Source organism: Penicillium macrosclerotiorum, assembly GCF_028827735.1.
Source record: "Penicillium macrosclerotiorum strain IBT 26536 chromosome Unknown utg000003l_segment0_segment0, whole genome shotgun sequence".
NCBI lineage: Eukaryota > Fungi > Ascomycota > Eurotiomycetes > Eurotiales > Aspergillaceae > Penicillium > Penicillium macrosclerotiorum.
The window spans coordinates 2,480,103-2,507,140 of record NW_026643083.1 but is presented as its reverse complement, the minus strand read 5'-3'; the positions used below and the strand labels follow the sequence as shown (position 1 = coordinate 2,507,140).

The window sequence follows — 27,038 nt, the reverse complement described above, 5'->3', positions numbered from 1 at the left end:
TCCAAAATCCCCAAGTTGGACTTAGACTGAATTTACCTCCGGGAGCATCAGAATCAGTGCCACACCCAGGCGAAAGTCTAGGGAAAGTAGGGGAAAAAAGCCAGCCTAGGGGACGCTTAGGATGATCTTGGAGGTGAATCGAAAGCCGGGGGATCCCCGTCATTCTGTGCCTTTTTTTTTAATTTTTATTTTCATTTTGGATTTTTATTTTTCATTTTTGATTTAATTTAAAAAAGTAAATGTGATCTTTTTTGGAGAATTCCTCTGATTATTTCTGCTCGGATCGCGCTACGAAGCCTGCAGGCCGATGGGCGCAGTAGTGTGCAGTAGTGAACATAGTCAAGATGGAACAGGGCGAAACTCCCAGTTCCCGATCGGGACACCCTGGTCCAACTAGTCGGAGATCGCCCGGAAATAATCCTGAAAAAAAAAAAAACCATATAAGCCCAAAATTGATGAGAAAGGCAATCGGATAGTGGCAGATCGGGGTCTTGTGAGAAGAGCGAGAAATATTCCTGATATTCAGAATAGTTCCATCACGCATCACCCAGGGTGGCCGTGACTCGAGACTTGCCCACTTCGACCTTTGGCTGCAAGACAACGGAGTATACGGAGGACGCCTTCGATTGACTGAATGCTCCACTCCCCCTTTCTCCGAGTCACGACTTTGACAGAATCTTCTCTGTACATCTCCTCCCGACTCCGACAGTGTAGTTAGTAGTTAGCTCCTATCAATGCCCTGTCCCTCCCCCCTCCACCCCCCGCTATCGACCCTCTTCATTGGCGCCAATTGAAGGCAACCGGCAAGCTGCTCCTCCGGTGCCAGTTGTTCAGGTTTGCTTTTATTTCTTCTATTCTGTGTCGGCCTCCTTCAATCCGACATTGAAACCCTCCACCCCTCCACCCCTCCCTTCTCCGGTCCAAATTCCAGGTTTTTCGTGGCGGCGTTGTTTTCCCGGTTGCCCGTCTTGATCCCGTTGATTTACTGGGCTGACAGGTTGACGGCGGGATGAAGCGCGCGGGATCCACGCCGGAACCAGGGGACGTTCTTTGTCGGGCGATGACTGGCCGTTCAGAACGTCGTAGCTCATTAAACCCAGGTCGCACCATCGGACGCCCTTGACTAGGGCCCCCGACACCCACCGAACGCCCGGGAAGATCTGTACATCTCTCGTCTTCTTGACTCCGGCGTGCGCCAAACTCCCAAACAGTCTACGCCTCTATCCTGCCGTATCCATCCCAACCCCCGTGAGCAGCCCGATTATCCCGACTTCGTCCCTCGGCATTCGTTGCGCTGCTCCCGGCGGTTCGTGTTTCCACCTCCCCAGTCCCGCACAGGCCCTCTCGTCCTGTGGTCGTTGGTCGAGCTCTCCTTGGCGGAGTGGGTGATTTCTAAAAAGAGTCCTAGGGCGCAGATCCGCTGAATATTTTCGGAGCTTCCGAAGTGTGGGAGTGGAAACGGTACAATATACGCTTTTTTCGTTGTGTTCGCCTGCATACTCGTCCTCGCAGTTCTCTCATTATCTCATCTCTCGTTTTTACCCCCAGTCGTTCTAGTTGTACACTCCAGTAGACGGTTTGCTTGGGGACAATGCGTAAAGGATTGGCCAAAGCGCACAAACAGAATCCCACTCAACATGACCAGCATCGGGAAAAAGGGGGGGGAGAAGAGAAAGGTGGGAATAGTCTTACCACGAATGATCCAGCATGCCTCCGACGGGCCAATGGTAATCGTGAATAAAAGTCTCGTTCGCGCACAACACCTCCACCATGAAAGAACAGCCAAACCCGCGCTGGACGGGCTGACCGGGCTCGATCGCCGGATCTGAGCGCGATGTGCCCCGGCGCTAGTTCTTGCAGGGGCCGCCTTCCAATAAGCGAGGGTATCCGAGGGTCCGCGGGGGCATGGAGCGGGTGTCGTTTCCACGAACCTATCAAGATGCGGTTTGTGCGTGGCCCAACATCCTGGATCCTGGGATATCGACCAAATGACTCGCCGATAGGGCTTGGAAAGGGGAGGGGGAAACGCGGGCAAAAGCAGCAAGCCGTCGACTGCCTGGCTATCCCAGTATCCTAGGGCTTCTCTTATTCGCCGCGTCCATCGGTGATTAGACGCTTTGCTTAATGTAGATACATTCTGCGGGCCCCCCAATTGGTGAATCGCCATCCTGACGGCATTCCCGGTTTGCCCCCCCCCCTGGTCGATCATCCCGTCAGGCCAGGATCTTTCTTTGACATGACAGAAACGGCTCGCGGGGTGGGAGGGCTGGAGTTGGTATGAGCTCCGAGGGGGCAATTGCCACTGCGATTCAGCTGCTAATGGTTGAGCGGCCGAACCCCTGAGATCAGACCTCAACATCTGGCCAAATCGAGGCGAGAAGCCAGCGGAGGGGCATTGAAAAGTACGATGAAGCGGAGCTCTGCGACATTCGAAGTGAGAACACATCAAATGACCCACGCAAACAAAAGCACGAAAGCAAAGCGATGAAAGAAGAAGGTCTGAAGGAGCGGAGTGGACTAGGGACCTGGCCCGGTCCAAAGACTCCAGCTCCAGACTCCATTGCTCGGGACTCGAGACTCGACTCTAACACGAATCGAGCCAGGGTGACAAGGGTCCTCCACCCACAGATCTGCGAAATCATCCTTCCAGGACTGCTGAGAGGCTGCCTCACTCCCGCAAAAGGGCCATTCCCAACTCCCCCGTCGTGTATCTATACCCGCGCAGGCTAGCCGCCGTACTTTGGGCGAGTCCGTCAGGAAATGGCTCATTCTAATCATTTTTCTCCATTTTTCGGGTCGCAGGCGTTCCCCAGTCCTTTTCAATATTGACAATTTAAAAATCAAAATAAAACGGACCCCAGGTAAAACCCCCACCCGGGACGTAGCGTCACTGCGGCGTTTCACGAAGCCCAAGGGAAGGGCACCATCTACCCAAGCAACTGTCATCGCGCCCATCTCCCGCCGAGGTGGATTCTGGGGCCATTTGCCTGTCGATTACTTTGTGTTTGGGTTACCTTGGAGTCAGGCAACATCACCGATATCCCCTATGTACTGTATGCACTGTCCATCCCGTCTTATTCCTGTCGGGATCATATGTTTGCTTGAGAATGGGAGACCTATCACCAATCCTCACCCTAAATAATCAATCAGGTGGAAACAGGTCCTTGGCGATGGTGCAGCGCATGAGTAAATAATGTACCTGCGTAGGATGTTTGATATCTCCCTATGGCCAGTGTTTCTCCACAGCCACTCCGCTTGCTGTCCTTTTCCCATATTTGCATATTCTCGAAACCGCTTGCAAGAATCTCCTATCCTCGTTTCGCGAAACCCCGTCTCCCCTCCCCCATTTTTTTTAACCCTGTCTTTGATACTTTGTTCCTTCCCCCTCTCCTAAAGAGATAAGCTCGTCACACAGGCTACACGAACAATGGCGGTCAAAACACAACAACCGAACGTCTAGGCCACCCCGGAATTGAAATTAAGCTGTCGCATAGACCCCCGATTAAAACTCTTTGTTTCAGTGCACGTACTTCGGACACCGTTATTTGTCATAGACCTCTTTTTTTTCCTCTGCCGCAATCATCATCGACTATCAAACTTCCCGTTCCGCTCGCAGAATGCGACGTAGATTTCCAAATGCCGCAGGAGGCGCCGCCCTCCCTCTCGCCTCGCTCGCAACCTCAATAAAGAGCCCGCTGTCACCCGTCCGCGCTAGCAGATAACGGGGCCAACGCCGCGCGGGGACTATATACCACCCGTCTCCACTAGGCCCTCTTCATCGCGCAAGGGGGGTGGGTTTTTTTGGAGGGAGGAGAGGAAGGGGGGCATCTCCGTTCGGAGTCTTTGTTTGTATCCACCGATCCGCAACCGTTCTCGTTCGTGGTGCGCCTCCCGATGGAAAACAGCGTCAGGATTTGCTTTTTCTTGGGAGGGTGGGGGGCTTTGGAATTTTGTCACTTTCATATTGCGTGTAGTTGCATGCCAACCAGGCTGTGATGAGACCCCCGAGAGGGATGCGGACAGGAACGGGAGGAAGGATCCTTGAAGGAATCGTCTACTTCTACGAAGGACGGAGAGGCGACAAAATGTATATTGGCAAGCTTGTATGGGGAAGCGTCTATACGGGATAGGTAAATGAAGTAGGTACGCAGTGGTAGGATTGTTTGTAGTAATGTTCTCAAAGCCCGTGACCCATATTAGGGCTAGTGAAGTGTGGAAGTGTTGTTTGATCGGGAAGCACTGAGGACGATCCCGGCACCCAGAAAAAGAGCCACAATCACAACCATAGCAAATACACATGGCCCAAAAAAGAGGCGGGGGGGGGGGGGGGGGAGGACGCATGAGAAGAGGGCTCCAACTTGACTGCACCGGGTCAATCTCTACAAACAAATCTAACGGTCCAATCAGCAAAGAAATCAGCCCCATCACTCTCCTTGAGAAGAAAGCATCCCCCATTACCTTGTTTGGGTCAGTCATGACGATCTACATCGTTACTGTGCAAAGTATGTACTGCGAGATGTGTATAGAACCAACGCATCAGCCACGATGTCGCACCGCCACCGTTCGCTCCAGCTCCAGCTGAAGAGAGGCCCCCGGGGACGCGCCACATTGGGCGCAATGGTGATAACGGCTGGGCCGGCTGAGGGCCCAGCCCTTCAAGGCTATATGAAGCCGAGCAGGGGAGCTCCCTGTCGGCAAACGGGGAGGGAGGCCCTTTTTCTGGCGCGGTGCAGGAGGACCGCGACCCTGATGGCTTTTTTTTGAGGGGAGGGATGAGGTGGGGAATCTTGTCGCCTACATACAGAATACAGTGCATTTACAGAGTACATAGCGTGCTGCTCGACGGGAAGCCCGACGGCATCGCCACTAATTGATTTGATGGTTCAGAACTCGAGAGATCAAACAGGAAGAGCCCGGGATTAGGCGATTTGTTAGTGGGCGACGGGGTTGGAGTTTCGACTGGATCTCAGCAAACAAAGAACTTGCTGGGTAGCAAATCTGATAGCAAGACTAGTATTATCGAGCACGACCCGCTTTTGCCGCCAGACTGGGAAATGGGATTGAGGAGGACGAGACACCGGAGCTGTTCGGGAGGCATACGGCCACCCTGAAACTCCGATGAGGAGGCGTTGCCTTGGCTTGGAAGGCGTCGAGGCGTCGAGGAGGGTGGAGGGGTGGGGGATGAAGGGATGTGACAGCGGGTGGGCACTGACAGGCTGCGATCGGGGATGGATTGGGGATGGTGCGGGTCGACGGACCCAGTGACGGCGTGGGAGCAGTCGAGCGAAAAGCCCTGTTGCCATCACTTATGAGGCTTGGTTGGTTCACCCTGTCCTGGCGTTGCAGGCGGGATTGCAATTCTTCCTTAACTTGCAGCTGTTCCCTGTTCGGGATCTGGAATAGTCAAGATGTTCACCGCTACGGACGCTGATCGAGGATAGTTTGTCTTCTCTTTTACTCTCTAATTCTCGCGCGAGAGAGAAGACGGGCCTCGACCCGTCCGGTGGCTTCTGCAAATGGCCCTTTTCAAGCCCTGTTCTTTTTTTTTTTTTTTGCCCCCTCCTCTTGGTCGTCACGGAGAGAAAAACTATGCAGAGAAAACTAGACAAACTAGACGGGAAAGCAATCAAAAGACAATACCTCGTATCGATCACGAAGGTATCAAGGGGGCAACAGGAAAGGGGGCGGGCTTGAGAGGCGGGCTGAGCATGATGAACGCAGATGACAGGGGGAATGCAGTCTGTTCGCAAGAGATCTCCGGGATCGAGACCGCCGTTTCTAGACGGCATAAGCGATGAGCAGCAAAGGCGCGTTCGAGGCAGCCTACGAGGACCGAGAGCCGATCAAGAGGGACGATGGGAGAGAAGCGTAGGAAGGAACGAGCATGGAAAACAGACGAAGATCCGAATGATTGCCTAGGTAGGCAGGAGTGGAAAGGGAATTGTTATGGAGCATGAATCTAGGCCCCGTCGCTGTTCGTATCCTTGGTCAATATCAGGACCAGGATTTTCGTTGCCGTACTCTATTTGATTTCTCGGGACACTCAGCAACCAGCCCAGGAGAGTTATACGACTAGCGCGCCGGGCAGTCGCGAGCCGGAACGGCTGCGTGCACGATCGGGCAATGGCATACAGTGATCGAGTCTTGATCGGACCGACAAAAGACGGGATGACATCATGCGAGTCTCCACTTGGGGACATGGCTATTTCGAGGAGTTTGTAGGGGTAGGGGGAGAGGGGTTCTTGAAGCGCCGCTCTTTTATTCGCGTCAAAGGTTGACGGGGGCGTTCATGGTCACCTGGCTTGGGGGGGGGGGGGGGGGACGATGGGGTAAACCGGGGGGTCTGTGCCGGGACTTTGGGCGTTGGCCAGTGTCATTGGTCCTGGGGACCAAACTCGGAGCCTGCGCCGGGGCCTCACTGGGTCGGAGCTTGGTGGGGCCCATCGGAGCTCAGCCTTGGGTCCAGCCACCCTGGCGGGGGCGGCCCGGGGGACTCGGACCGGAGCCGCTAAAAGCTGTCAAACTCCCCATCCGGGCTTAGCGGGGCTCCACCTGCCAACCCGGTGAAAGGGTCAGGGCAATCATGGCCCCTGCCATTTTCTCGTTCCCAGGAACAAACACACTACTAGACACGATCTAGATTGCGAAGAAGTACCACTGCCATCATCACCATCTCCTAGCTAGGACGGCTGCGTGTGATCAAACTCTGCCTCCCCTCCTTCATTTGCTATCCTATCCCCATCTGACCTCATCTCCTGGCAAGCAGATGATCTTGGGGCGGTTTCAGGAAGCGATCATGCTGACCTCATGAGCATTGTTACTTTTCGGTCATCAGTTCCCGCACTTTCTTCCCAGTCTGAAAGGGATAACCCCCCCCCCCCCACCCCAATGGACGTCCATAATCACACGGGATTCCGGTCCTTCTCCTAGCCGGGGGCTCTCCAAAAGTCCCGAGTCCAGGAGATTGGTTGAGGTCAAGGGTGGCTGGCTGGTCAGATTAGGATTTGGACCCAGAAAGCAGGAAAGTCGTCGATCACCAGGAGGATTTTCTCCTTAATGCAGCCAATGTCAGTCGAGGATGGCTCTCTACCTCCGATGATATGATGCCGTTCCGGGGCTCACTCACGGCCTGCCTATCCTCGGTGATTATAGCCCTTTTCCCCCTCGTAGCAATTCCACTATGGAGTATGTGATGCAGTCCCTTGACGATGTGATGTATGCTTCTACAAGCAAAGGAATCGTTTGTTTGCCCTCCAGTGCCGTAGCATCAGACAGAATTGAAATTTTGGTCCATGACAGGTGTCGTAGATGTCGCATCGCATCCACGCTCGACCGAATTAGATCCAATCTGCATGAGGCAAATAATCCAAATATGGTCCCCTCCAAGTACCCCATAAGCCCACACTGCCCAAACATCCCTCTTGAAAGGCCAGTCAAAAAAAAGCAAAGTAACACTGCAGGAAATTATTTCTCCATTGTGGCCCGGCCCGGCGGCCGCACCCATAGTGTACCTCCAGCACGGTGCAGCCCTACTGCAAGCCTACTGCACGTAACAAGGATTATGATTGGTTTTTGCCATCCCCGCTAGGGATTGAAGTGATTGTTCCTGTGGAGATGGGATTGTTCCTGTGGGCCGTAGCCAAGGATCCAGTGGACGACTAAAACGAGAATCCTCAGGCTAATCCACCCCGGTCGCTCGGCTCCTGACAGCCCCAGCACCAGTTTCCACGATGCCGACTTGACGTGACTAGCATTCTTAATTTGGGATGGAAGTTTGCTTTAGGATGTAGGTTGATTTGGAATGAAAGCCCGATTGACGCCATGAACCGCTTACCGAATGCAACTTGGTCATTTTGTCCTGTCGTTCGCTGGTCGTGTGGACGGGATTGCGCTGGGCCCAGTAAGCGCTCCGAATCGCGATCAACCAATGACCGCTCATGATATCCGAAACATCGACCATGATGGTTTCTCTTTCCTCTCCCACGCGCGATTGACTCTGGCGAATGCTGTGGGTGGTCAAAAACATCCGTTGTCCGCAGAGCCTGATCGCGTGGAAATGACACTTGGCCCTTGCACCGAGACCCGCGCCTTCGGGGACGCGCCACAGTACGGAGATTCGTGGCTTGTTCGCTTGTTTATCCTGTCCTTTGGGGTGCTTTTGTCGCTGGGGATTTTGTAGCCTGGATTTGAATTTATTTCTACCGCTTGGCTGGGGTACATTACTTGGATTTTTGTCCTTTTTTATTTTTTTTTTTGGTAAGTCCACATTCCTGCTCTTCATCTCGAGAACTCCACTCAGTTGCGTCGTTCGACGAGATGATCACCGCGTGGTTCTACTTAGAGGCTTTCCTTCCGCCTGTTCGCTTGGGTCTCATCTCCGGCGATGGCGTCGCGCCACTAGGCAAAAAGGAGCGCCCTTACTGCAGGACTCCGGGAAACTTTTCCGGGTCCATCAAAGTTGACTAAAGTAGTCGGGGTTTACTAATTACTGTGCACACCGTATGGGCAACGTGGACATGCTTTGCAGCATGTCGGAACGCAAGGGGACGAACACAATTTGGAGTTCATCGAAGTATAAAGTCATAACGGTCGTAGTGGACGACAGGGGGATGGAAGAGGTGTATACCAGCTTCCCCAAATCAGCATCCCACTAACTTCGTGTTCCCACCAAACACCGAATACTCGGGTCCCAAGCGCTCAGCTATTGGGGATCTTAATCCCAGATACCTGGATATCCTGACTGGGGCCGACCGGGAGGGGAAAGAATAGTCACCAGGCTGCTCGACCAGTGCGCGGGCGTCATTTCTTTTGCTTCGTATGAATTGAGCGCGAGAGCCAATCAGCCTGCGTTAGTGCCCTTTCGCCTGCTCGACTGTGCATGATGCGGGTCCCGAATGGGGCTCTGGCGCAAACCTTCGTGCGGCGCTAAAATGTTCCCCGGCGGCCCATCCCAAAGCTTCCTCAAACTCGGAATTCCCACTGCGCTGGAAACCGATGTTCTCCATGGTATGCATAACCACCTCCACCACCACCACTACCACCACCATCCCCTGCTCCTCCACCCCCATTCTTCTCCTCAGATTTGCCTTTTGCCTTTGGGGCTCGGCAGGACTGTTTTGGGGTTTTTAGTTCTTAGGGGTTTGCGCCAGGAAACATCTCCCTTCCTGGAACCACTCGGGGTTCTTCGTATCCCACGTCGGCGGATACAGAACTGCAACTAAACGCAACTAAACGTCCCTTTTCCACTTTCCCTCTCCACCCCAGCCCGCCATTATCCATCGTCTGACGAACTGGACCTTTTTTATTGCTGATTTCCCTGTGAAGGTCTGCGCTCCAGCCTCAAGGGCCTGCAGGGACGGGGAAATTTCCCGAAACGGCCACGTCAGATCGTCCCTGGCGGGGACTCGCGCCCAGGCCCGATCGAGTGGTGATGTAGCTGAAACCATTTCATTGTGCTTTGAAATGGATCTCAGATCCTTCAGGTGCGGTCTGCACATCCTCGGCTTGCGCAAAGGCCTCTTGACCAGATGCAAACCCTCCAGCCTGGACACATGAACCCTGCCAATGGTTGTACTTTTCACCCTCATGACGACTGCAGCAGCCACAGAGGCAGAAGAAGAAATAATCATTCAAGCCCTGGACCTGGTCTACGGTACCTACTTAACCTCCTGCCGCACTAGCTCTAGTCGTGAGAGTTTTAGGGTTTTAGTGATGTGTATGTCTGTGGGACCGTGGCTCAACTACCAGGGTGCCCCATGTCCCCGGAATTGGGTTCCCACAGACCCGGAGAGGCCCGATCCACGCCAGTCGATCCGTGGCTGGGGGGAGGAACCTGGATTCTGAAGCATTCGTGACAAATACTGGACTGAGGCGTCATGGGCATGATCCCGCTAACCTCCATCCGTTGAGGCCGGAGAGAAAATCCCTCGTTTGAGATGAACGCCAGAAGTTTTCCTCTCTTTACTTTTTGGAGCTCAGATGAACACGCATCATGAACACCGACGATGTGAGAGCGGGCGAATGGGGCGAATCCACTAAATCCACACTTCTTCGATCATGAATATGCACGTATACGAATCCCGTCATCCACGCGGAAGTGTATCACCCTGCCAGGATGGAAGAGTCCACCGGGAAAAATTCTATCGCACGAATAATGACCTTTTCCATCTTGCCCGATGAGATGCACTATCCCTAGTTTCCTTTTTTCTCCGATTCTTCTACTATCGTCTGGAGCTTCCCGATGAACTTCTGCTGCTTCTCCGATCAGGCCCAAGCGTAGCTCAAGGGCCATCATCCAGAGCCCACGCTCCTGGTTCTCTGCGGTGATCATATGCGCCACGGCCGCCCTGGAGGGGCCTTCCCCTCCATCGGTTATGCATCGGACTCGAGATCCGGTGAAGATCCTTGATGTTCCCCATCCTGCGTCCAGCCCTCTCTCTCTCTCTCTCACGTCCCCACCCCCTCGACGGAAGACAATCCAGCCTTTCCAATTCCCCCTCAATTCTGATTTGGTGCTATCCCGAGAGGCCCTGCCTTTCTCCTCCCGGGCCCGAGCCTTGTCCGCTGTAACGCAGCATCTGCAGATCATTGTGGTCCATGAACGCTGTCCGCCGCAATCCCATGCGGCGTTGTGCAACATGCCTGTCTCAGAGACCAATTCCCAGATAGAGCAAGAGGGAAAGCCGATCGAGGTGAAAGAATGAAGGCTGGCTGGAAGCCGTGATCTAGAGAAGCTAGGTGGAGGGTCTTTTGTCCCGTGTACCAGATTTGGTGGCTCAGCAGGACCAGGGCAAGCCATGGTAGCGGAGAATGACCGTCGACGCTGCGGCACTGGCCGAGACGATGCTTGTGCAACACCTACTCCTGCCACTACGGCGGGAGATGATGACAATGCTGAAGAAGACGGGGTGAACGTGGGGCTCATTCGATCCTGTTGAGCCCCTCCTCCTCTTCCATCTCCCTCGGTGTTCTCGGTTCTTCAGGAACCGTGCAGTAGGGCCCACGATATTCTGCTTCGACGTCACACAGCCAGCTCCCCCAGCAGCCCGCCACCATCATGTCCGCGACACCGAAGGTACGAGGGTGCGACTTGAACGGGCTGTTGATCTCGGACATGCTCGGTTCTCGTCCTGATGGCCGCAGAGTGTAACAGATTCAGCAGCTAGCATGGCACAAAGTGGTCAACTGACTCTTCCCCCACCTACTGGAATAGACATCATTCTCTCATCATTACCATGCACAGTAACCCCTTCTACTGGTTAGTTGAGTGACGTTCGTTTTGCAACTAGTCTGCGTATCCCGCTCTCCAGGCTAGGGAGTCCCCAGCCTACAAGATCGATCTCGCATCAGATTACATATCCCGATCAAAATAACGCGTAAAAACTGTAAAAGCTAAAGCTAAAGCCAAATGCCCTTGTGGCAAGATCGCATCCCAGGATCCAGCGCGAGGATTGGCTCATCGGAGGTTCATGGGAAACAGAGTACTGGAACGGGCGCGGCTTCCCCGACGCCAACGGGAGCACTGACCGCGGGGGAAATAAACGAGAATTTGGGGGGGGGGGAGGGGGAGGGGGCGAAGCGACCATCCCTTACCTCCAGAGACATTGATAGCTGAAACGAACGACCGGAGATTCAGTCCTTTCACTGGACGTAGTCAGACGCAAAGCACAGACGGGGTAGAGGTGCCAACGCCATACGAGGAGCGAACCAGGTGTCTCGCTCCGAGAACGGCGAGTGAAGCCGTGGCTCTTCTGATGCTCCAGCTGGGCTCTGATCTGAACTAGGCCTGGAAAGCAATATAGCAGCCGTCTCTTCTGTGCCACGCGAGATTTGATCTATTGATTCCTCCTGGCGGGGCCCAGATCTGCAGGCTTTTCTGAATGTTCCAGATTCCAGGCACTCAACATCTTCCAAATACTAGATGCCGACAACTAACGGGGAAGGGCATGTGGTTCCTGAAAGACAGGGAAGCGGCTTAATGAAGTGGCTTCTGGCCGTATATGCAAGTTGGTGAGATCAACAGGACGGGATCCTAGATATTTCCCCAATTGGGTGGCTTCAATGTGGCTCACAGAGGATACTATAGTTGTATGCATTCCTAGCCGATGGAATTCTCTCCCCTCCCAATAAACGCAAGAACATGCATCGTAGGGGGCTACCATACGGTCTAAGATTGATCCGAGGAGACAACTGTACATAGGCAGCAGCATTGAAGACAAATTTCTACGTTACTCGACCTCTCTGTCAAGCAAGAGCGCCTCTTCGAAGGGATAGGAACTCGCAATCCACAATCCCCGTCGAGCTGAAACGCGAAGTTAATCCCCGCGGCGGCTGCAAATGACATCTGGCAGGCGTACTTTCCCCCTATGCTTGCAGGATGAGATCCTCCCCCCTCCTGTCGCTGAACCGCAAATGGGAAATGAACATTTGTTACAGACTTTATGTGGGCTGCATCCGGAGACGCATGTACCATGCACCAGGAGACGCATGTACCATGCACCAGGAGACGCATGTACTCCATCTGTCCTGCACTGCACCGACAAATGGCTACAGCATGACCGCGTGGGAGGATTCTTTTCCCATACGCAGGGCCGCAAGGGATATCCTCGTCGCCGCCACTATCGAAGCGCGGCGAATCTTGGAACAATGGATGTGGTCGAGGAGAATGGATTATTTCCCGATCTATTCTTAGTCCCGATATGTGACCGTCCAATCCGCCACGAGTCTTTCTCCATGTTTCCTTTTTTTTGTTTTGCCCAATGTCCGTATGTATCCATGTACCCATGTCCTCCGACTAGAACAGGACGTTGTGGCGCATTTGTCATCGAATTGTGGCAGTGGTGCCAACCCTCCATCCTATGAGAACATTGAATGGTCCCGCAATGGATCTGTGATCTGTAATTGAGGGTCAATGGCGGGATGAGAGCATGTGAAGAATGCCCACTATGCGAACAACACCCGTTTTGCGAACAAGAAAAACGAAGAAGAGAGGCAGAGCGTGAAGGAGTCGAGACCGGGGCCCTGGTCGTGCTCGTCTTATTGGGGTTGGCCAGGTGGCAGCCCCGTTCACCGCTACAACTACAACGAAAAACAACCCCTCCCCCTCCATCAACTCATAGAGCGGACCGGATATCAAAGAGGTCACCGCCACGTTACGTGCTCGGTTCTGGCGCTACTGCAAACCATCCTGGTGGGAAAGAAAAAGAAGAGGACTGGGCAACCAAAAAAGCAGTTATGTCATTTCCACTCTGTGTAGTTAATTATATGCAAAGTAACGTTTACCCCTCCGTTTCGTTCCTACCAAGGTCAACACAACACCAATGTTGCTTGTGATACTTTCTTTCTTTCTTTTTTTTAATGTCCTCGTTCCTATGCACTTACTGCTTTCTTGTTGATTGGTGCACAGGTCCACATGTATAACACAAAAGCAAAGACGAACACTGTACATAGAGGCAATCTCGATCACAGACTTGAGCCAGCCAATGCAAAAACCAACGCAGTATATATTTTACCGAACGGGAAAAAAAACCGGACCTGAAGCAAAGGAAAAGAACTGAAAGTGAGATTTATGTATGAAGAAAAAACAAAACAAAATACAGAGCACTTTTTGCAAGTTTTCCAAGGGGCAAGCAACCCCAATCGGCGGGCCTCGATCATGTTGCATCGAGGCGCAAAATAATTGAAACACAGGAGGCTAAAGCAGCCAGAAGAGTTGGTTGTGCGCGAAAAGGAAACACTTGCAACACACGGAGAGAACCAAAGGATGCGAACTTTTTTGCGCCCTGATGACGGCTTTGGCGTTGCATAGACCCCCACCCCCTCTCCTCCTGCCAGGGGCTAGTCCGAAGTCTTGCATCTTTTACCGGATAAGAGAAGAGTTTTCGCTCCCGCCTTTCCCATACAAAACTCAAGAACCCGCGCCACACAAAGGGCCACCGCCGTGCATGAAGCCATCAAGGCCAGGTCGAAGAGGTAGAGTCCATGCAGGTGCCGTGGCAATTGAAAAATCAGGATACAAAACGACTCCCAAGATCGACCTGATGGCGTCAGGGCATACCCGGATTCCCCGAACCACTTAGCGCTGCATAAGCGATGTTGCCTCTCGAGAGGGTCCAGCCAGGCTGGCTGAAAAGTCTTGTTTGTCCTCCTGTGTCTCTTTTTTTTCGCCGCCGCGTGACGCGGAAAACTCGTCAGGGCTAATTACAATGATAGAGGGAAATTGGTTTACGCTATTTGCGAGGAGGAGCTGGCGAGACCGTCGCTATCCAGCAAGCCGGCTTCCTTGGCAAGCTCGTAGAAGCGACCTCCCCGCTTGATAAGCTCCGAGGGGGTGTCAAATTCCGCCACACGGCCCTTGTCGAGAACGACGATGCGATCTGAGTCGATGATCGTGTTGATACGGTGGGCAATCGTGATGATGGTCCGGTCCTGGAAGATACTGCTGCGCAGAGTTTGCTGAAGCAACGCGTCCGTCTCCACATCAACAGCGGCCTAGAAGTTTGCTCTTATTAGCCAATGCTACAGCAGGTTGAGGAAAAAGAGCCAGGGGGAATGGCTGTTGTCACTGTCATACCGTGGCCTCATCAAGCACAAGGATGTTGCTAGGCGTGAGCAAAGCTCGCGCAAGCGAAACCAGTTGGCGCTGGCCTTGACTCAGGTTAGATCCTGTTAGACCGTAGTGTTAGTTCTCGATCATGACATCAATATGAAGAGCATTTATATGCTACTTACCTCCTTCTTGGATTTGGGCATCCAGTTGACCATCCATCTGAGCGACATGTTCCTTCAATTTGGCGTGGTCTATAAGAAAGGGTGTTATTATTCTTGTCTCTAGCCTAGCGTTGAATCAGTAGCACCATACCTAGTACGCTCCAAAGTTCTGTGTCATCGTGGACATGTCGGGGGTCTAAGTTGTCGCGCAGGGTGCCTTCAAACATGGCAGGGTCCTGGGGAATAATAGCCAAGCGGCCACGGAGATCGAACAGGCCGATTGAAGACACATCGAGCCCATCAATACTTGAAGCCGTCGTCAGTATGAAATTCATGTCAAAATGAATATAAAACCCAAAAATAACAACGTACCTGATGCTACCGCTTGTTCCCTCGATAATGCGGAACAGAGCCAAGGTCAAAGAGCTCTTTCCAGCACCGGTTCGACCAACGACACCGATCTTCTCATGGGGCTTGATGTCGAGATTGATGTCCTTCAAGACCAGGTCAAGACCCTCACGGTAGCGAGTGCTGTAGTTATTGAACGATACTGCACCTTGAGCCGGCCAGCCAGTTGCGGGTCGACGCTTGAAGATAACCTCGGGCGCCTCACTAGGGAGGTTGGCGTACTCGAGCACACGCTCAACCGAGACAATATTGGTCTCGACCTCCACGGTTTGGCGAACAATCCAGTTCAAAGATTGGGTGATCTGGAGGGCATAGGACATGGCCAGACCAACCATACCAGCCGAGAGACGGCTGCCAGTGGCAATTGAAATGAGTGCAAGACTGGCGGATGCAAGGATAATGATTGACCCTATGAACTCGAGACGGACGGCGAGCCATCGATTGGCACTGATCGATGGGAAATAAGCGCGCAGATTGGCATCCATTCGCCATTCATTTTCGAGAGCAAAGCGATTCTCTTGCCGGTATGCGCGGATGGTTGAGATACCACCCAGTGATTCCTGGAAATGGGCATAGATCGGACTGCGGGTGACACTATCCAAACGCTTCAGCTCACGAGAGGTTCGCAGGTAATACTTTTGATAACTGAGATAAACCCAGCTCAGCGGAATAACCAGGATTAAGAAAGCTGGGGTGGATGCCGCAATAACAACCATGGTGAAGATAGCACGGGCAGAGTTAGCAAACAGCATGTTGAAAGTACGGGCCAGGACCTCATCAACACGGTAGATGTCGCTGGAAAATCGGTTGAGGATACGACCAGATGGCGTCGTTTCAAAGAAGTTCATAGGAGAGCGGAAAATAGCGAAGGCCATTCGCTCATGGAGCTTGCGAGAAGCTTCAATGGAGCAGAAGATCCACAGAATCAAGTTTTGGACGATGACCAGGAGAGACGATCCTAAGCCAAATGCCAGGTAAATACCAATGAATTTACCCACACTGTCGTTGGATCCGTGGGTCTCGTTATGCTCGGTCCAGCTCTTCAGCCAGAAATTGCCGAGCACCTGAGCAGTCTGTGCAGCGACAAGAGCAAACAGGTAGAAGCCGACGGCGGCAATGTTGCTGTTTTTGGCATACTCGCCGTAGACACTCCATTTCACTTTGCCTTGTTCCGAGGTCTCCTGGGTTTGCTTGCTCTTGAGGACATTCTCTTCGTCACCCAGCTTGCGTCGCGGGCCTTGCCAGGTTGCTGTGCTAGCTCTGCGCAGAGTGACAGTGCTGGTTCTTCTGTGGGGGTTGCTGACACTCTTAATGGGGACAAGAGAGCCAGGCTCCTCAATATCTTCACTATCTGTACCATCGTCGTTCTCAATCACCGCGGTATCGTCTGAGCTTTCGGGGCTAGCTAGACCATCGTCCGATCCACTTGGAGAGCGCTCCTCATCTGACTCAGCAAGATTCGTGCGGACGAGATTGAAAATCTCACCCTTCATGGCCATGAGTTGCTCATATGTACCCTTTTCGATAATAGTCTTCTCACGGAGTAGGCCGATGAAGTCGGCTTCTTTGAGAACCGTGATTGCATTCGTAGCAAGGATTCGGGTCTTTCCACTCAGGATACCTGAGCTTCCCAGCACCTTGTTGATAATGTGACGTCCAACATGCTGATCCACAGCCGATAGGACATCGTCAAGCAAATAGATATCAGCTCGAGCATACACTGCTCGGGCGAGGGTCAATCGTGCCTTTTGGCCTCCAGAGAGAGAAATACCACGCTCGCCAACTTCAGTCTGATCACCATCGGGCATAATTTTGAAATCATCAATAAGAGCACAAGCCTCCACGGTTAGATCGTAGAAATCTGGGTCCCACCGGTGTCCGAATACAATGTTCTCTCGAACACTAGCATTCATGACCCATGGGGCCTGAGCGACATATGCGATACGACCACGAACAGTGACTTCACCATGGTTCTTCCACAACTCGCCCAACATGGCTTGAAGCAAAGAAGACTTGCCAGCTCCGACACGACCAACAATACAGCTGAGCTCGCCCTTGCGTGCACTGAGATCGATATTTTCAAGAACAGGGATACCAGAGTGGCGGTTCCAGGTAAAAGATGCATCACGAACACGAACAGATTCGTCACCTACATGTTCCACTGAATCTTGGAAGACAACAGCATCGCTTTGCAGTTCCTCGGCGGTGAAATATTCCATCAATCGCTTCACAGCGACGGAAGATTCAATGACTGACGTGATGACCATGGGTAGGATAGAGAGCGGGAATGTCAGGAGGTTGAAAAGGGTCAAAGCCGGGAAAACAATCTCGGTTGTCAGAGGGCGATCACTTGTCAGGACGAAGACGGTGAAAGTCGAGCAAGACACAAGGAAGGGTGTTGACTGCCAAGTAAAATTCGCAATGGACTGAGTGGCTCCGATCTTCCGAAGGGTGTTGAGTTCAAGATCATTTCGAATGTGACTGAGCTTGTTCATGAAAGCGGTATTCCAAGCATAGAGCTTGATGCTCTTGATGTTGTTGAGAATCTCCGTCATCAATCGGGTTCGGGAATCCTTATTCTTCATCTGAATGATCTGCAACTTTTTCATCATTCGAGCAATAACACCATTGAGTGGGATCATCAGAATCATAACACCCACACCGGCGAACATGCTCGGTCCAACAAGCTGGTATAGAGACACCATGCATAGAGTGATCTGGAACGGAGCGGACAACAACTGTGTACCAAACTGAGTCAGATCCGAAAGGCGCTGCTGATCGACGGCCATGTGATTGACAATGTCGCCGGTAGTCTTGGTCGCACGACCCTCGCTCGAGAGGCGCAGTGCCTTTGCATAAATAAGAGCGGTCAGTGATGACTTCACGCGCATACCAGTATCAAAAGCTCGCTGGAAATATTGATGAAGACAGCTGGTTTGGCAAACAGAAACCAGGAACATGGCCAGAGCAATGGCAACGCCTCGAATCATTGGCTCCGGTTCCGGCGATTGGTACGAATTAATGAAGGCAATCAGATATCGCAGCAGCTGCGGTTGAACAAAAGCCAGCATGTCGCTACCCGACTTAATCATGGCACCGCGAAGGTAAGGGCCGCCAAATGCCTTGAAGAGAGCCAGCCATAAGGACGGCTTCTTCTTCTCGAGCTCCTCCTGCCAGGCGGAATTCAAGTCATCTAGCGTGGCGCGAGTGGTGTCACGACGACGAAGATTCCACAAATCATCTTGGGTGAGGTAGTTCTTGTATCCGAATTTCATCAATGGTGTCATCCAGCTGAAGGTCAGAACTGAGAAGATGTCGGCATAGTTATAGGGGCATTCATCTTCATCTCCCAGGGCATCGTAGGCACTTTGTTTCTTCGGCACGAAATATTCCAGCACGAACTCCAAGAGGGCGAGTCCGAGACTAATGTTGACGCAAACAAAGTATGGGAGGCGATGCAGGTAATCCTGCTGTGCGACGAGCGTCTGCAGCTTGATGGCATAAGCAATGATGAAGAAAAGCCAATAGAACAAGACAACCCCATTCGGTTGGCGACTTCGCCAATGCTCATAGTACTGCACGGCATAGATGACCCCCAGAGATGCAAGTGTCAAAAGTGAGGACCAGAAACGGAAGTCGGTAAAGAACGCCTTTGGTTGGGTCTCGACTTGTAAGGCGGCTTGCAACGCAGTAACAAAGAGCAGGGCAGCGAGAACAACCTAGGGCAGATTGAGACCGGTCAGCATTCTCTGACGAGATTTAATGAGGGGAGAATGGAGGGGGATCTAGAGATCGACAACGGACCAGCTTGGCATAGAAGTGCCAATTTTTTGCGATGGGCTGCGGAATGCGCTTCTTCAACAGGATATACAGTGCTGCAGCACCGGCCAAAGAGCCCCAGATGGCGACTACTGTGACGATGACATCGACGAAGCAAGATGTGAGGTGGAAGCCGTTCGAACTGAGAGGGCCCCAGCCCTCCAAGTCGCCGCAGAAGGCTTGCCGCTGAGCGGGATCCGACGATACGAGGCGCGACGGCGAGAGGCTTCCCAGATGGGAGTCCCCTAGGACCATCTGAGTATGGCCATCCAACATGTTGGTATCAAGCGACAGCGCGCCCAGAGTCTCCTTCCGTGAGCGCAGGCAAGAAGGAGAGAGAGAAGGCGGCGGAGTCGGGAGTCTCGCAAGCTTGCCGATTCTGATTACTAAAACCCGAGCTCCTTGCGGTTCTGACGCTCGTAAAGTCCGCAAATCCGGGCGGTCGGGGCTGATTACCCAGCAGAGTGGGACCCGTTGCGAAATGGATCCACCATGAAAACGTCCACGGGAATTGGCGTCAATGGGGGCTAGCCGCTTTGCTTGGGAGCTGGGGCGACTGTGATTGCTGACACTCCATTAATGATAAGCGCTCGTCCATTCAATAAAGGAAACCCATCCATTCTGGTCATGCTGGCCATTCAATGAACAGCCGCTGTACTTGCGATGACCGGCGATCGTGCCAGTCATGTGACCGGCTACTCCGGGAATCCGGCGATAAGCACGCAGATGGCCTGGTCCGTCACAATAGACGCACACAAGATCTAAGACAGAACTGCCCTTACCTATCTCTGGGGTCGCAACTTGGGTTTGCGGGATGTTGAGATCTTTTGTGATCTGATTTAGTGGTACTAGACTGGAAAGGGGTCAACCTTGTAACTATATATCAACGCTTCTATCAGTGACGTGGGATAGGATGTTGTGTCCGAAATATATTTCACGTCTGCACCGATATACTATCTTCAACACTTGTCATTGAAAACGATCTATGGCGTCGCAGGCAAGCAAGACCACATCTGACCAACCAAAGCTCTGAAGTGGTCATTGCCTCGACTGTAAAGTCTAAATTGTTTTATTCTCCTTTTGTCCCAAACGTTCTACCCGATAGCACGAACCGAGAGTCTTCAGCCCAAGGACTACGGGCATCACTTAGACGGATCTCTCAATTGAACGTGCAGAGTGTATGTGCATCTAGTTTATGTTTCATATATAAGTGATAATACTTGTATATATACACTCAAGTTCTGAGGTTCTAAAATCAAGAACATTTTTTGGCCTGGTATGAAAAAAAAGTCTATTATGTGCATATTCATTACTTCTTGTCATCATACTAAATACATAGACACATCATGTGGCATTCTTGAAGATGTATAGCCAGAATGCCTTGGCTTAAATTTCGTCATCCTCCCCCCGCCGCGGCCTGACGCCTCTTCTTAGCTCCAGCTCGAGCCACTTCCACCATCACTAATATCAAGACCAAGGTCTTCGGTGACGCAGGTCAGAAGCTTGCCTAATTTCACCTCCGTTAGACCTGAAAGCCCACTAGGAAGAGTAGAGAAATCAAAGTCGATCGGAAGCTTCTGGACAACGGCTTCCACTAGATCTGCGATTGGGACGTTTCTGAGGTTAGGGTTTGCAGACGGTATGGCAACCGGAGGTGGGACGCTTGGAGTCGGAGAAGGAAGTGCACTTGAAAGCCGGGATGCCGTAGATCTGGGATTGGCGGAGCAAGAAGGACAGACTGGAATCGCAATCGCAGCCCCGACCATGGCCATGGCGGACCAAATGAAGAGAGGAATGAAACGCATGGTAATGAGAGATAAGGTGTGATAGCTCTTCAACAATTGCTTAGTTCGGTCGCTCTGGATGTCCAGTCAAAGGCGAACCAACCTTGGAAACACGAAGCGGTGGTTGTTGCTTTTCTTTAGCTCCTGGATGAATGATACAATAGACAATCGGAGAACGCTTGGATTCTGGAGAAGAAGAGGCTATGTCGTTATTCGTCCTTTTTATCTGTGATCCTGAGATCCTCCAGCCTTTCTGTCAGCCTCCAGAAAATAGAGAGTGTACATCTGATAGCTCGAGTTGAGGCTTGCACGCGGTACAAAGAGCTACAGGACGCAATACATGGACTTGACGATCCACCAGCCGCCCGATTTACCCCTTGCCGACCAGCACTGTCTTCGACACAAATCGACCCTCCAATTGATGATCAGTGGCTTGAATTGGGGCTGGAGAACCTAGTGGTATTTCTATGGAGCAAGAATTCCGCCGCCTTGCAAGCAGTGTCTTCCCTGTACAACGATCTGTTTGTAGGATGTCTAATGTCACCCCGAAAGCATAGATTTACAGCCTCAATCACTTGCCAATTGTTACTCGATCAGGATAAGACCGTTACGGTCCCCATGCATCATAATTGTATGCCATTCAGCCGGTCAATAGACTGATCAACAAGAATGCCCAGGCAAAGCCCAGACTCTCCACGGGTTTTCCGTCGTGATCCACTCTGAGTCAGTCAGCCTCATGGCGGGCACCACGTTAGTCATAGTGTTGTTGCCACAGCCACATCATGATCCTGCGCTAGGAGGATAATTCCTGGCGCAGCAAGTTAATACCAAGCCTGAGTGACTCAAGTTATACACCTCTTGAGTAATTGGCTTTCCTTTGCCCTCATTTGTCCATTGAACGAAGAAAAGGGAAGCGGGTAAGAGAAGGCCGCGTTATTATAAAGGGCCGCCCGCATTCCTCAGGCGGTAAGAGTCTGCTTATCGGCGTCATTGGAGGGGCACCAAACACCTCCGGTTTCTCTAACCATTCACATTCGCTCGACACGATTGCCCACCATGGGGGACCCAAAGCGCATGGAGGAGCTTCTAAAAGGCCCTCTCTATGGTGCGCACATTACCTGCCTGTTTTCCCTCTGCGAGCTCTTGTCTCTGACTCATACCAGTATATGATCTTCCACCGGCGCTGCTGGCAACTTTAACCGCGAAAACTACGAGCCAACCAGTTGCTAATCAGACCCCCGAACCTACCCCCCAAGACAAGGAAATCGCAGCGAAAGAGTCTGCTATTGCAACTTCGACCTCATGTCCCCTATGTAAAGTATCCTACGGCAATGTCCAGGACCAGCGCAGCCACGTGCGCTCCGATCACCACCGATATAACCTCAAAGCCCAATTGCGCGGAAATGCTCCTCTCGATGAAATTCAATTCGTCAAAGCGGTTGGAGAGCTCGATGAGTCTATCTCGGGTTCCGAATCGTCAGAATCTGATGAGGAGGAGGCGGATGGAGGTGCCGACACAACTTTGACAGCCTTGCTGAAAAGACAGGCCAAGGTGTCCGAGTCGAATGAAGAACCAGAAGCGACAGCGAACGAAAGATCTCCAAAAAACCCGTTATTTTGGCTGTCTAGCTCCGGTCTGCCGTCAAACAAATCACTGGGGATCTATCGGGCGATCTTTTCCAATGTCGAGCAAGATGCGCCCACTTATTTGGTCGATACAATTCGGAAGAAGCAGCTGGCCCCCGTCAAAGCGCGTACGAATAATACGCAGTCGCAAACAGACAACTCTGCTTCCAGCCCCCATATTTTCATGTGTATGATCGGTGGTGGCCACTTCGCCGCTATGCTGGTGTCATTGGCCCCAGAGATCCACCGTAAGCAAGGTGGCGTCGAGGAGAGACAGGCAAGAGTGATTGCGCACAAGACCTTCCACAGATACACCACACGAAGAAAACAAGGTGGTTCCCAATCTGCCAGCGACGCGTCTCGTGGCGCGGCCCACTCGGCCGGCTCCAGCCTACGACGTTACAACGAAGCCGCGTTGGAGAAAGATATTCGAGATCTGCTTGCCGACTGGAAGCAGATGATTGATAGTGCAGAGCTACTATTCATCCGAGCGACGGGGAAAACGAATAGAAGAATTCTTTTTGAGAAGTACGAGGGTCAGGTCTTGAAGCAAAACGACCCCAGACTGAGAGGATTTCCTTTCAACACCCGTCGGGCAACCCAAGGAGAGCTCATGCGGTGCTTCAAAGAACTGACCCGAGTAAAGGTTAGTGAAATTGACGAAGCTGCGCTGGAAGCCGCGGCGGCTGCTGCGGCCAAACAGAAAGAAGACTCCAAACCATCCACACCCCGTCCGCAATCTCAGAAGCCGAAATTGTCGAAAGAGGAGGAGGCTGCACTCTTGCACACTTCACAGCTCCAGGCGTTCATCCGCCGCTCCAAAGTTCCAGCTCTCATGTCTTACATCTCAAACAACTCAATCCCCTCCGATTTTATTTTTCAACCCACCGACTCACCTCAAAACTTCCGCTGTCCAACTCCTATCCATCTTGCTGCAAACCTGAATGTTCCAGCAGTTGTGACCGCTCTTCTCACACGGGCCAACTCAGATCCAACAGCTGTCAACAGTGAAGGCCGAACCCCATTTGAGCTGACAGGCGATCGTGCCACTCGTGATGCATTTCGCATAGCTCGACACGAACTGGGTGAATCGAAATGGAACTGGAACGCAGCTAAAGTTCCCTCTGCTGTATCCAGGACAGATGCCAACATTCGAGCCGAGCGGGAACGAAAGGAAGCCGAAGAAGAAGAATCCAATCGCCGAAAGGCTGGATTAGAGCGCTTGAAGAAGGAAGATGCCGAACGAGCCGTGCAGCAGGCATCGAGCAAGCCCGGCGGTCGGACTCTCGGGGCAGTCGAGAAGACTGCGGCTGAGAAGCGCGACGAAGAGACACGAGGAATGACGCCTGAGATGAGAATGCGACTGGAACGAGAGCGGCGGGCGAGAGCTGCTGAGGAGCGCTTTCGCAAGATGCAGGGGAATTAAAGGAGTGGGTTGTGTACTCCATTTTCTTTTGGATTGTTTGAGCGTGTTTTGCACCAGCATCATGGATGACTGTACGACGACAAAGACGAATAGACTTGATAATAATTCTCTCTGATAAGTTTGGAACACGATTGTAGGCGTTCGATTTTGCGTAGCTTGATATCAGTCACATGCCTTCACGGGACCCAGGAGCTTATCATGACGGCTTCATGAATCTTCTCCTTGGATATACTCTCTTTTTGACCTGTTCGAGTCATTTCATTTCACAGCAGAATGCAGAAAAATCTGTCCCCTGATCCCGAATTGACTGGTTTTGGTTGTCTAGTGGGACGACTGGTCGAATGGGACCCGAATGGCGGCAACAAGACCAGCGAAGCTCTAGAGATCTACAGCGACGAGGAGATTTTTATTGGACGAGATGGGAATACTTGGTAATAAATACACTCTATCGACTGCAGAAATCACTCTTTCTGACTTTGAATGCTCTTTTATAAAGCCAAGTTCAGATACAGAATCCTTTCGTGTCGAATAAACACTTACGCATCTACACAATTCTATTCGACCAAGACAATTTACAGGACATACCCCCACTGGTATACGCCCAGGACCTCTCGCTAAATGGAACATCATGGAATGATTACAAAATGAAAGGCAAGGGTAGCTTTTTACTCAGCGACGGGGACGTGCTTCGAGTTGCAGCTGGTGTCTACATTCGGTTCCGGTCTGTCGATGTCACGGCAACTGATCGATTCACATATCTGCAACGGCTGGAGATGAAAGTTAGTGCAATTAAAGTACAAGAAAAGTCAGACCGCAAAGTCTCACCGTTCTGATATGATTTTAGACATTTCAGGATAGTCACATTGTCACCCAACGTGTCCTGGGCGCCGGGGCTTATGGACGGGTTCACATGGCCTTCAGGAAAGATGATGGTCAACAATTGGCCTGCAAGATTACTGACCTTGAAATCATCAAGTCCGGTACTCAAATAAGCAGGAAAGATTCAAGATCCAAATTCTTCCCTCAGAAGAATGCATGGCAGCGAAAATCGCTGACGGGCATTCGGAAGACACGCCAAGGCGAGCAAGCTATCCGCGAAAAGATCGCCATGGTCGAGCGAGAAGCAAAAATGTTATTGGAGCTATCCCATGTAACGGTCTCCCCCATCTACAAGAAACATTTGTAACACAGAGGACTGACTGCTACTAAGCCGAACATCATTGCGGTGGAGAAGGTTATTAAATCTAGTAACACAATGTAAGCTGCTATGCATTGGCCGACGGGACTTCCAGACTGGAATTGACTGGAATGTAGATATATGTTCACTGAACTAGTCACATGTGGCGATCTCTTCTCGTACCTCCGATACAGGGGAGGGAGGCTCGAAGAAACCACTGCTGCCCTGATAATCCGACAAGTCTTGCTCGCATTGGACTATCTCCATGACAGGGACATTGTACACCGAGACCTCAAGCCAGATAATATACTCATGACCACACTAGAAGATGATGGACGAGTTGTGCTGACTGACTTCGGATGTGCGATACAATTGAAAAAGTCTGTTCCGCGCACATCGAGTATCGTCGGGACCCTTGAATACTGCGCCCCGTAAGAACAAGTTTCTTGAGATGGAGACTGAGAATGCTGACTGTATCGTGCAAGGGAAATGCAGGATACTCTCAAGCAGGGGTACACTAAAGCTGTTGACCTCTGGTCTCTTGGATGTGTTACTGCCGTTCTGCTTGTTGGAAATACTCCATTCGACGATGCGGGTAAATCAATATCTAGCTATCTTACCGACCTCGAGACAGAACTGAAGATACTCAATATTGGGACGCGGACTAGGGACTTCGTTCGCAACTTGCTGGTACCAGATGAGATGCGTCGCATGGACGTGAAGCAAGCGCTACGACACAATTGGCTTGCTCATTCCAACTTCAAAAGCTACTTTGAAGGAATGTACCAGCGCGCCATTCAAAACTGGAGACCAAGGGATAATAACAGCAAAGATGTGATAATCAAATTGGCAAATTTCACTAGATCTCAATCTCTCCAGTATGTCTCTCATCTGAGACCTCCAGCAAAACTCAGGGCCCAGTGCAACCTCGATGATCCCGATCATATATCAGCAACATCATACGAGGATACGGAAGTTGTGGATGCCAAGCAGTTGTTATCGCCCTCCACAACGAGCTCCCTGCTTTGCAAAAGAAATTGGAAAGCGGTCGAGGCCAAAAGCCCTCCAACTTGGCAGCCTCTGGGTATAATTTACCCTGAAGTGGATGGAAAGCAGGCACTCGACAAGCCTATTCATAACGAGAACACCGGAAATGAAAGTGCACAGTTCCTCGGCCAAGTTAAGCGGGAGCAGCTTGACCAGGCCAGGATGATGAGACATGTTTTGTACCTGTCGCCATTTGGTACAACCACTGTCAAGAAAAAGGCTGATGATAAGATGGAAGAAATGGAAGAAGTTTATGAAGAGATCCGCAACCCAGTCACTGGAAAGCGCAGGCGACGGGCTTATGGCCGGGATGTGGGGGGCTTCAGCGATTTATTTTAAATGGATTCAGCGGTAGCCCTATATATTGTTATGCGTGACACTAATCCCTGAGGGAAATATCTCAATTAATAACGAGCTTGATCGGATGGGGAGAGTGGAATGGCTGATTGGGCAATATAGAATATCGTGTTGTATCATTTACCTCAAGACTAGTTTCAGCTTCGTGGATCATCTTGATATACCCCAAGAGATTAGCATTGACAACTTATCCAAGAACCCGTAAACATACTTCCCGTCTTCAAATGAGTTCAAGAATAGCTGATTTGAACTTGACTAGAGAAGTTCAACTTGATGACAACCCTTTTCTGTTAACTGGGGTTTTCATGAGTCTCACTTAGGACGCACGCCGGGAAGTCAGGTGGATATTTGAAACCAAAGTTATTGAATGTAGATGAACTTCAGGCTCTCACCTATAATACCATGTGGCTCACTCGCTATGTGCAAGCTGGTCGACTATTTCGTGGCTGCATGTTGAAAGTTTCAGGACAGGCAGCTGAGCCGGTGGAGCCGATGACACCATCCGGCAGAGTGTAACTATGCAGACCGCAAAACACAAAACATTGATTGAATTATGTGGACAAGAAGTCTAGTCCGAATTGATTGGGGCCAAAATGGAATTCATGGCGCGAATTTAATATTAAGATTACATTGCCATATTAGCGTATGCGAGGAGGGGATTATCTTTATTCCCTCTTCCCTCTCC

At 51.6% G+C, this 27,038-nt stretch overlaps 7 protein-coding genes across 7 annotated transcripts; 3 read left to right on the top strand and 4 right to left on the bottom strand.

The window, feature by feature from the left end:
- Positions 1-7,837: 7,837 nt before the first annotated feature.
- Positions 7,838-8,466, top strand: N7462_003798 (uncharacterized protein; the record flags this gene model as incomplete). The annotated part of the gene is made up of 2 exons (XM_057075524.1): positions 7,838-8,106; positions 8,262-8,466. The coding sequence occupies 2 exons, from the start codon at positions 7,838-7,840 to the stop codon at positions 8,464-8,466; spliced, it is 474 nt and encodes a 157-aa protein (XP_056935029.1).
- Positions 8,467-8,849: 383 nt separating this feature from the next.
- On the bottom strand, positions 8,850-9,068 carry N7462_003797 (uncharacterized protein; the record flags this gene model as incomplete). The annotated part of the gene is made up of 1 exon (XM_057075523.1): positions 8,850-9,068. One exon carries the CDS (start codon positions 9,066-9,068, stop codon positions 8,850-8,852), a length of 219 nt encoding a protein of 72 aa, XP_056935028.1.
- A 1,852-nt stretch (positions 9,069-10,920) lies between these two features.
- N7462_003796 (uncharacterized protein) lies at positions 10,921-11,115 on the bottom strand (the record flags this gene model as incomplete). The annotated part of the gene is made up of 1 exon (XM_057075522.1): positions 10,921-11,115. The coding sequence occupies one exon, from the start codon at positions 11,113-11,115 to the stop codon at positions 10,921-10,923; it is 195 nt and encodes a 64-aa protein (XP_056935027.1).
- Positions 11,116-14,223: 3,108 nt separating this feature from the next.
- On the bottom strand, positions 14,224-19,212 carry N7462_003795 (ATP-binding cassette glutathione S-conjugate transporter YCF1; the record flags this gene model as incomplete). Its single annotated transcript, XM_057075521.1, has 6 exons — positions 14,224-14,490; positions 14,573-14,664; positions 14,731-14,799; positions 14,861-15,015; positions 15,082-18,836; positions 18,922-19,212. 6 exons carry the CDS (start codon positions 19,210-19,212, stop codon positions 14,224-14,226), a joined length of 4,629 nt encoding a protein of 1,542 aa, XP_056935026.1.
- Positions 19,213-20,366: 1,154 nt separating this feature from the next.
- On the bottom strand, positions 20,367-20,741 carry N7462_003794 (uncharacterized protein; the record flags this gene model as incomplete). The annotated part of the gene is made up of 1 exon (XM_057075520.1): positions 20,367-20,741. The coding sequence occupies one exon, from the start codon at positions 20,739-20,741 to the stop codon at positions 20,367-20,369; it is 375 nt and encodes a 124-aa protein (XP_056935025.1).
- Positions 20,742-21,776: 1,035 nt separating this feature from the next.
- On the top strand, positions 21,777-23,772 carry N7462_003793 (putative C2H2 finger and ankyrin domain protein; the record flags this gene model as incomplete). Its single annotated transcript, XM_057075519.1, has 2 exons — positions 21,777-21,825; positions 21,884-23,772. 2 exons carry the CDS (start codon positions 21,777-21,779, stop codon positions 23,770-23,772), a joined length of 1,938 nt encoding a protein of 645 aa, XP_056935024.1.
- A 273-nt stretch (positions 23,773-24,045) lies between these two features.
- N7462_003792 (uncharacterized protein) lies at positions 24,046-26,335 on the top strand (the record flags this gene model as incomplete). The annotated part of the gene is made up of 6 exons (XM_057075518.1): positions 24,046-24,203; positions 24,269-24,551; positions 24,617-24,922; positions 24,983-25,029; positions 25,087-25,380; positions 25,435-26,335. 6 exons carry the CDS (start codon positions 24,046-24,048, stop codon positions 26,333-26,335), a joined length of 1,989 nt encoding a protein of 662 aa, XP_056935023.1.
- Between the last annotated feature and the right edge of the window lie 703 nt (positions 26,336-27,038).